Genomic DNA, 9,788 nt, shown 5'->3' with positions numbered 1-9,788 from the left:
AAATATGGTGAGAGGTTCTACAAATTACAATATCCCCCAACCAACAACTCCTAAGACGAAAATCATGGGGCCTGATCTTCACATCTGGTGCAAATTCCATAAGATGAAGGGGTATCAGACATAAGATTTCTACCAACTCAAAAAGGAGATATATCGCCTCATTCAAGAAGCACACCTAAAGAAGTATATCAAGGGCAGCTCAGTTGAAGGATCAGACGAATCAAACTCGCAAGGTCATGATTCAAATCAGGCAACCCTAATTCGAATCATGATTCAAATTAGACATCCTTGATTCAAATCATGATTCAAATCAGACAACCAGAATTAGAGAAATCACCCCTGATTTGAATTAGAAAAATTCCTTGTTTCGAATAAAGGCACCAAATTTCCAAAATTAGAAGTTTTACAGTAGACAAACCTAATTAATACTTAACATCTAGGCATAATCAGGATACCAAAAAACACATGAAAGAACACCAATCCTCAGTATATCAAACCATCGATCCTAAACTCTAACATGCATTCACCGCATCATAAATCATGGTTTTACACTACCACATGCATCTCTACTAAATATCATAACCTAAGGGAGAGGAAACCCGCCTTTAAAAATTTGTAGATGATGAGGATGATAACCTTTCGTCATTTCTTAGCTACATGCAAGATTCATTTCACGCTCTTTATATGATCTTCTTCAATTATTGATTCCAAGGCCTCATCTCCTATGCAACTTGACCAAGTGAAATATTCTTCTCACCTTCTCATTCCAAAGTTGCAATGACCTTTGCCAATAAGCCTCAATTTCTTGTCATGAAAGCTAGATTGATTCTTCACTTCAACTTCCAACCCTTGCTTTTGATGCAATTGATGTTTGCTCCCTTTAATTGATGCAAGAGGTATGAGGATGAACATTGCATGCAAGTGAATAAAACTTGCACACAAGTCCACCACTCCAGTTTCTCTCCATTTCAGTGGGAAATGAGAACATTTTATTTGTATAAAATAACTGTTATTCACGTATCCAAGTCAAATAAGTCGGTTTTTTTGTATGAATTACAACGGATAAAAACCATTAAATGCATCCATTTCTGGACAGTAGAACTACAACACTTTTATATTTAAGTGCAATAAAAAAATCTCATATGTGGCATAATCATTCATTTATTATTAAATGTTGGATCGCTTCCTATAAAACATGGAAGAAGAAAAAACAATCAAAAAGTGGATTTGCAAGAGATTATCTCATGGAAAGTGTTTGACCCCATATTTAAAAATTAAAATTCATAGAAATTTGCGAAGGGGTATAAACCTAAAAAATTCTTGAGACTTGCGAAAGTATGCACAAATATGAGACATTTTCAAGTTAGTATTGGCTAGAAGTTTTTTCAAAGGTATGTCTCGTTAACAAAAGAGGAAGAAGAAAGGGAGAAGAAAAGAGAGGTAGGATTTTTATTAGAATAACAAAAATATATAGAAAAAGGAGAATGTATATTAGATACTAGAAAATGCTAAACTAATCTTATTAATATAATAAATATATAATAACCTAATAATAATATTGGTCAATTTGTTTTATCTTTAAAAAAATGGTTTTTTTTATATTTTTAAAATAGATTTTACAAAAATATTTTTTAAAATATTATAAGTTTTTTTAAATTTATTTTTTATAAATTAAAAGATTAATTTTGATATACTATAACATAAACCTACATTATATCAAAGTATAGTCAAAATCATATTTTTTCAAAAGGTTCTATTTCAAAAATGATTTTTATGAAAAGCTATTTAAAATAGCTTCAAAATTAAGTTATTTTTTAAATTTTGATATTCAAATTGTTTTTCGACAAAATAATGAAATACCTAAAATAACATTTTAAGAATAACTTTTCAAACCAAATTTTTATTTGAAACTTTTATGAAAAATTTCTTTGTAAATTTTTTACATCAAGAGTTTGTCAATTAAAAAACAAAAATATTTAATAAAATGTCTTTTAAATAAATCAATAATAATGAGAGAGAGAGAGAGAGAGAGTTGTAGAATAACTATTATCACACAATATATGAGAGTTGATTCAGAAATAGAGATGGTCATATCAAAAAGTAACTAACACAACCAAACTATTTTAGTAGTGGTGAATGTCATAACACAACACTCAACTTTCATGAAAGAGCATGATATAATATATTGTTTCTTAATTTTCTAAGAAATGTATTTAACTTTGTATAAGAGTTGGATTAAGTACGACATGAGAATGTCATGCCCACGCCAGACGTCAAAGTGGATATTAAAGTTCTTTGAAGTATGTTCAATGTCCCACATTGCTCGAAAGGGCTATTAGATGTATAAATATGTGTTTGGACAAGTTCATCTATTGAATTAGCTTTTTGAATGAGATATTGAATTAACTTTTAGGATGAGATACAAACTCATTTAACGTATAAACTCATTTAACATATTATGTCAACCAAAGTGATTTTTGACTATACACAATAGCTACTCAAAAGTTTGTCAACTCTAAATAATTTATTTAAGAAATGCTTCAGCATTTCCTCTCCATGTGTGTTTTCTCCTCTCTTTTTTTTCTCCTCCAACTCTCAAATTAAGTTTATCTTCACCAAAAATGCTTCAAAAGAAAGAATTTTGTACGAAAATAACGCAATTTTTCAAGAAAATTCCCAAAATACCTCTGGTTTAAAAAAAATCCCAAACTACCCCACTTTTAGGAGGAGTCACCAATTGAATTGGAGACTCCTCTTAAAAAGCTGCCCTAGCCAATCCAATTGGCGGCCATGTGTAGGGCTTAAGAGGATGCGTCAATTCATTTGGAGACTCCTCCTAAAATGCATTTTTTTTTGTAAATGGTATACGTGATAGATAAATTTGATATAGGACCAATTGATATTAATAAAATTTGTCGTTTACACAAAGAAACCTAATGGTGATGATCGGGATCACCTAACCGACCTCCGGTCCCACATCCTCTAGCTACCCTAACCCGTGGTCCTAACCCACGTTAATGATTCAGTACCGGTGTTTGAGCATCTGAGGGGCCAGGAGCGTCACTGCCAACTACATGAGAAGGTCTGTTGAGGTAGTCAGACAAGTCGGCATAGTCTTCAGTATGCATCGATGGTGTACCGCCGTAGCTGAGCTCAAAACCCATGCCAGAGAAGTTGGGATGTGGTTGACTCATTGATGGGCGACCGAGACGGTTGAAGGGAGACATGAGTGTGAACGATGCGTCGAGGAAAGGTTGGAAAGGTTGTTGGGGTGTTTGGTAGAGATATGGTTGTTGGATGTTTTGGTTTTGTGAGGTTTGGGCTTCTTGGCTACAGTAGGAGGAGGGGCGGTTGGTGTTGAATGATCGTTGGGTGTTCTGGCTTATGAGGCTTTGGTAGGGTGGTGGTGTGGGTGCGAAGCGATGTTGAGTCTTAGGTTGATGGTCAATTTGTTGTTGGTGGTATGAGGTATGCTCTTGGTATTGGGGTTGGGTGTATGGAATGTTTTGGTTGTATGTGTGTTGGTTGAACGGAACGTTTGACGGACAGGGGGTTGTGTGTATCCGGTCTGACGATATTGTTGGGGGTTTGATGTTGAGGTGTCAGGTGTGTAAGTCATCTGGCGTGGGTCGTACAAGTACATATCCTCGGCGATGAACTGAAAACCAATCGATTTGTACCAAGCCATATAAGTACGACTTGGTTTTTCTTCAGTTGGCATGACTGCGTCAGTTAACACATGGTCATGACGGTGCTTCCATTTGCGACACTCCGATCTTGCGAAGCTTTGCCATGGATTGAAATTCCATTGGTCGTTAACTTTGTGCAAATGTCATTCTCCTAGGCTAGCTGGGGGATCTGGGATATTTTGGGGCATACCGAACTGCAGCTTCACACGATCACTATTGTGCATCTCCATAGTTGTGAACCGTATTATCGGTGTGCATGCAGTCCATACGACCGCGTCTTCAGCGTTGACTTGATGGTCATGATCCAAATTAAGTTATGAACGCCAAATAAACTGAAATGTAAAAGAAGATTGGATTATAGTCAAGGTAAAAGAAGTTAACAAAATATAACGAAATAATTAAGTTATTTTCCTTACGTCTGTCGGTCGAAGGTGATCCAACAGGTTGCGATACTGAGTAATACAGTGTCTTGGACATCTGTTGTAACTCATACCACGTGCAAACCATCTACACGAACAAGTCAAAAAATATTAGTTAGAGGTAATAATCTTTAAAGAAGTAAAGATATAACAATTTAAACAACTTACTTTTGTGCATACGGAAATGTGAAAGGGTTGTTGTTGACGGGTGCTAGGGACGGTAGTCTTGACCAACCACATGCTTGTAGCAAAACAACACATCCAAAAAATAAAGATGTGTCTTTGTGTGAGTTTTTGCACAAGGAGCTATAGAGATAGGCTAGACAAGCAGATCCCCAACTGTAACTTCCTATTCTATCTACATGTCTAAGTAAAGGTAAATACATAATATGCATGCTAGAACCACTACCTTCGGGAAATAAAAACGAGTCAATTAACAGCATAATGTAACACCTAGTTTTTATTATTCGAGCATCTTCGGTAGAATGCCCATCTAAGTATAAACTATTATAGTACGATTTAAGGCGTGAAAGTAGTATACCTTGACCTCTTGTGTTATCATCTAACAAATCAGTCTCCAAGAGATCCATGCAAATTGAATTTGCATAGTTGGTTTTACCATTAACAGCCTTACCTTCAATGGGCAGTCCCAAAAGCATGTAGACGTCTTCCAACGTCACGGTACACTCACCGGTTGGGAACCAAAATGTGTGTGTCTCTGGTCTCCATCTTTCGCATAAAGTTAGAATGAATTTGTTATCTATGGACCAAGACAAAATCTTGCTTATATGACCAAAACCGACGAGTTCAACATAAGGTTGAATCATCAGGTCCATATGGACATATTCGTGGACCCGAGTTCCGAACCTTGATAAATCCTATAAAAGAAACAACAACAAAACTTGACTAAGTTGGTATGTTAAAATAAAAGGGGGTTGGTGAAGATGAAAGATAAAAAGTTAACAAAAGGAAAAACTTACATATGTTGCGATGTTTGCAACCGTTCTCTATGTGATTCGCCCATTGTGAGGATAGACATTTTGTCGGGGGTTGGTGTAGATGAAACTACAAGAAGTTGTTGCAGATGAAATTGTAGAAGAAGTAGTGAGAGTGATGGTGTGGAAGAAGTGTTGATGGAGTGGGTGTATTTATAGGCAAATGGATGGGAGCATGAAAAGTTGTGCTTGCATGGTGTCTCCACTTGAATTGGCGACCATGTACAACCTTTAAGAGGGGTCGCCATTCAAATTGGCGCCTTCATAGGGACATGCATGCAAGACCTAGGTCTGATTGCTTGGTTTCGAGGTCTGAATGCATGCTTTGACAAGGTGTCCCCACTTGAATTGGCGCCCATGTGCAAGGAATGAGTGGGGGCGCCAATTCATTTGGAGTGTGTGTCTGTATGTCTAACACGTGGTTGTCCTCTCTCTTGCATGCTGAACATGTCACTTCTTAGTAGCTTGCATGGTTGACACATCATTTCAGAGTAGCTTACATGTGCGACACGTCACTTCGGATTAGCTTGCATGTGCGACACGTCACTTCGAACTAGCTAGCGTGTGAGACACTTCACTCCTCTATTTAAGTGTCTTACTATCAACATCCAAGACACTTCACTCACATTCATATGCAGTAAGAAAATAGTTTTCATCTGCACAATGTCATCTTCATCATTATACAGTGTCAACGTTAACTGCAACGAAGAAACATACGAGTCTGGGCTATATGGTTTTTGTTTTCGAAACACCGATACCATTAGACTCACGATCAAGAGAAATGCAACCTTCTTGCATTTGAAAAAAAGAATACAATCCTATATATGATCGGGTATTGTGTCAAAGATCACATATCAAAATCCAATATTTTTTGAGAATAGTCAATGCAAGTATTTCCCCCTTAAGGTACAAGACGATGAAGATGTTGAATACATGTTTGTTAGTCATGAACATTCAGGCTGCAACTATATTGAGTTATACATTACTCTTCAACCATATATACCATCTCAATAGTCTCAACTAACCAATCAGGATGAATATGGTGAATTTGATCCATAATGGTCAGATGATGCAACCCAGAAGCAGAAGCTAAAGTGGACGTCGTTTATGAAGAAGAAGAGGAGGCTGAGATACAGGTTGATCACATGCTGAACAACGACGATGAAGATGATGATCAACCACCACCAATACCTCCTAGTCATGTCTACAACACGCCTCAACATATGACAAATATGGATCTGCACGACGATGAAACATCAAACGGTGTTTTCTATAATCCGTATCCGAGATCATCCGGCGAATTAAAGGTGGGAGACATGTTTCGTACCAAAGAAGAATGTGTTCTGGCTATCAAAAAATTCCACATGAACAACTCTGCTGATTTTACAGTGAAACGCACTGATTCTAGAAGGTATGTTATCGAATGTCATAACATGCTTTGAAACGAAACTTACAAAGCATGTTACGACATTCGATAACATACCTTCTAGAATCAGTGTGTTTCACTGTAAAATCAGCAGAGTTGTTCATGTGGAATTTTTTGATAGCAAGAACACATTCTTCTTTGGTACGAAACATGTCTCCCACCTTTAATTTGCCGACTGATCTCGGATACGGATTATAGAAAACACTGTTGGATGTTTCATCGTCGTGCAGATCCATATTTGTCATATGTTGAGGCGTGTTGTAGACATGACTATGAGGTATTGGTGGTGGTTGATCATCATCTTCATCGTCGTTGTTCAGCATGTGATCAACCTGTATCTCGGTCTCCTCTTCTTCTTCATCAACGACGTCCACTTCAGCTTATGCTTCTGGGTTGACGTCATCTGACCATTGTGGATCAAATTCACCATATTCATCCTGACTGATTTGTTGAGACTGTTGAGATGGTATACATGGTTAAAGAGTAATGTACAACTCAATACAGTTGCAGCCTGAATGTTCATGACTAACAAACATGTATTCAACATCTTCATCGTCTCGTACCTTAAGGGGGAAATACTTTCATTGACTATTCTAAAAAAATATTGGATTTTGATATGTGATCTTTGACACAATACCCGATCCTATACAGGATTGTATTCTTTTTTTCAAATGCAAGAAGGTTGCATTTCTCTTGATTGTGAGTCTAATGGTATTGGTGTTTCGAAAACAAAAACCATATAGCTCAGACTCGTATGTTTCACCATTGTAGTGAACGTTGTCACTGTATAATGATGAAGATGACATTGTGCAGATGAAAACTATTTTGTTACTGCAAATGAATGTGAGTGAAGTGTCTTGGATGTTAATAGTAAGACACTTAAATAGAGGAGTGAAGTGTCTCACATGCTAGCTAGTTCGAAGTGACGTGTCGCACTTGCAAGCTACTCCGAAGTGATGTGTCGCACATGTAAGCTACTCCGAAATGATGTGTCAACCATGCAAACTACTAAGAAGTGACATGTTCATCATGCAAGAGAGAGGACAGCCAGGTGTCAGACATGCAGACACACACTCCAAATGAATTGGCGCCCCCACTCATTCCTTGCACATGGGCGTCAATTCAAGTGGAGACACCTTGTCAAAGCATGCATTCAGACCTCGAAACCAAGGAATCAGACCTAGGTCTTGCATGCATGTCCCTATGGAGGCGCCAATTTGAATGACGACCCCTCTTAAAGGTTGTACATGGTCGCCAATTCAAGTGGAGACACCATGCAAGCACAACTTTTCATGCTCCCATCCATTTGCCTATAAATACATCCACTCCATCAAGATTTCTTCCACACCATCACTCTCACTACTTCTTCTACAATACTTCTTCTACAATTCATCTGCAACAACTTCTTGTAGTTTCATCTACACCAACCCCCCGAAAAAATGTCTATCCTCACAATGGGCGAATCACATAGAGGAACGGTTGCAAACATCACAACATATGTAAGTTTTTTCTTTTGTTAACTTTTTATCTTTCATCTTCACCAACCCCCTTTTATTTTAACATACCAACTTAGTCAAGTTTTTTTGTTCTTTCTTTTATAGGATGTATCAAAGTTCCGAACTCGGGTCCACGAATATGTCCATATGGACCCGATGATTCAACCTTATGTTGAACTCGCCGATTTTGGTCATATAAGCAAGATTTTGTCTTGGTCCATAGATAACAAATTAATTCTAGCTTTATGCGAAAGATGGAGACCAGAGACACACACATTTTGGTTTCCAACCGGTGAGTGTACCGTGACGTTAGAAGACGTCTACATGCTTTTGAGACTACCCATCGAAGGTAAGGATGTTAATGGTAAAACCAACTATGCGAATTCAATTTGCATGGATCTCTTGGAGACTGATTTGTTAGATGATAATGCAAGAGGTCAAAGTATACTACTTTCACGCCTTAAGTCGTACTATAATAGTTTATACTTAGATGAACATTCTACCGAAGATGCTCGAATAATAAAAACTAGGTGTTACATTATGCTGTAAATTGACTCGTTTTATTTCCCGAAGGTGGTGGTTCTAGCATGCATATTATATATTTACCTTTACTTAGACATGTAGATAGAATAGGAAGTTACAGTTGGGGATCTACTTGTCTAGCCTATCTCTATAGCTCCTTATGCAAAAACTCACACAAAGACACATCTACATTTTCTGGATGTGTTGTTTTGCTACAAGCATGGGGTTGGTCAAGACTACCGTCCCTAGCACCCGTCAACAACAACCCTTTCACATTTCCGTATGCACAAAAGTAAGTTGTTTAAATTGTTATATCTTTACTTACTTTTTTAAAGATTATTACCTCTAACTAATATTTTTTGATTTTTTCTTGTAGATGGTCTGCACGTGGTATGAGTTACAACAGATGTCCAAGACACTGTATTACTTAGTATCGCAACCTGTTGGATCACCTTCGACTGACAGACGTAAGAAAAATAACTTAATTATTTCGTTATATTTTGTTAACTTCTTCTACGTTGACTATAATCCAATCTTCTTTTACATTTCAGTTTATTTGGCGTCTATACCTTAATTTGGATCATGACCATCAAGTCAACGCTGAAGACGCGGTCGTATGGACTGCATGCACACCGATAATACGGTTCACAACTGTGGAGATGCACAAAAGTGATCGGGTGAAGCTGCAGTTCGGTATGCCCCAAAATATCCCAGATCCCCCAGCTAGCCTAGGAGAATGGCATCTGCGCAAAGTTAACGATCAATGGAACTTCAATCCATGGCAAAACTTCGCAAGATCAGAGTGTCACAAATGAAAGCACCGTCATGACCATGTGTTAACTGACGCAGTCATGCCAACTGAAGAAAAACTAAGTCGTACTTATATGGCTTGGTACAGATTGATTGGTTTTCAGTTCATCACCAAGGATATGTACTTGTACGACCCACGCTAGATGACTTACACACCTGGCACCTCAACATCAAACCCCCAACAGCAGTGTCAGACCGGATACACACAACCCCATGTCCGTCAAATGTTCCGTTCAACCAACACACAAACATACAACCAAAACATTTCATACACCCAACCCCAATACCAAGAGCATACCTCATACCACCACCAACAAATTGACCATCAACCTGAGACTCAACATTGCTTCGCACCCACCCCATCACCCTGCCAAAGTCTCATAAGCCAGAACACCCAACGATCATTCAACATCAACCGCCCCTCCTCCTAC

At 37.8% G+C, this 9,788-nt stretch overlaps 1 protein-coding gene across 1 annotated transcript; it reads right to left on the bottom strand.

Annotated features, from left to right (window-relative positions):
* Positions 1–2,111: 2,111 nt before the first annotated feature.
* Positions 2,112–5,472, bottom strand: LOC127118740 (protein MAIN-LIKE 2-like). The gene is made up of 4 exons (XM_051048998.1): positions 5,089–5,472; positions 4,277–4,986; positions 4,106–4,196; positions 2,112–4,021 (listed from the first exon to the last, which is right to left on the bottom strand). The coding sequence occupies exons 2-4, from the start codon at positions 4,942–4,944 to the stop codon at positions 4,004–4,006; spliced, it is 777 nt and encodes a 258-aa protein (XP_050904955.1). The 5' UTR covers positions 4,945–4,986; positions 5,089–5,472; the 3' UTR covers positions 2,112–4,003.
* Positions 5,473–9,788: the final 4,316 nt, after the last annotated feature.

The sequence above is a fragment of the Lathyrus oleraceus genome, chromosome 2 (genome assembly GCF_024323335.1).
Source record: "Lathyrus oleraceus cultivar Zhongwan6 chromosome 2, CAAS_Psat_ZW6_1.0, whole genome shotgun sequence".
NCBI lineage: Eukaryota > Viridiplantae > Streptophyta > Magnoliopsida > Fabales > Fabaceae > Lathyrus > Lathyrus oleraceus.
The sequence above is the reverse complement of the archived record's forward strand: the minus strand, read 5'-3'. Positions and strand labels throughout refer to the sequence as shown.

Excerpts from the sequence above, each read along its gene's own strand:
- LOC127118740 (XM_051048998.1), bottom strand. The coding sequence starts at position 4,944 with ATGGACCTGATGATTCAACCTTATGTTGAACTCGTCGGTTTTGGTCAT. Across the intron at positions 4,197-4,276 it reads ACATTTCCGTATGCACAAAA|ATGGTTTGCACGTGGTATGA; the intron begins GTAAGTTGTTTA and ends TTGTTCGTGTAG.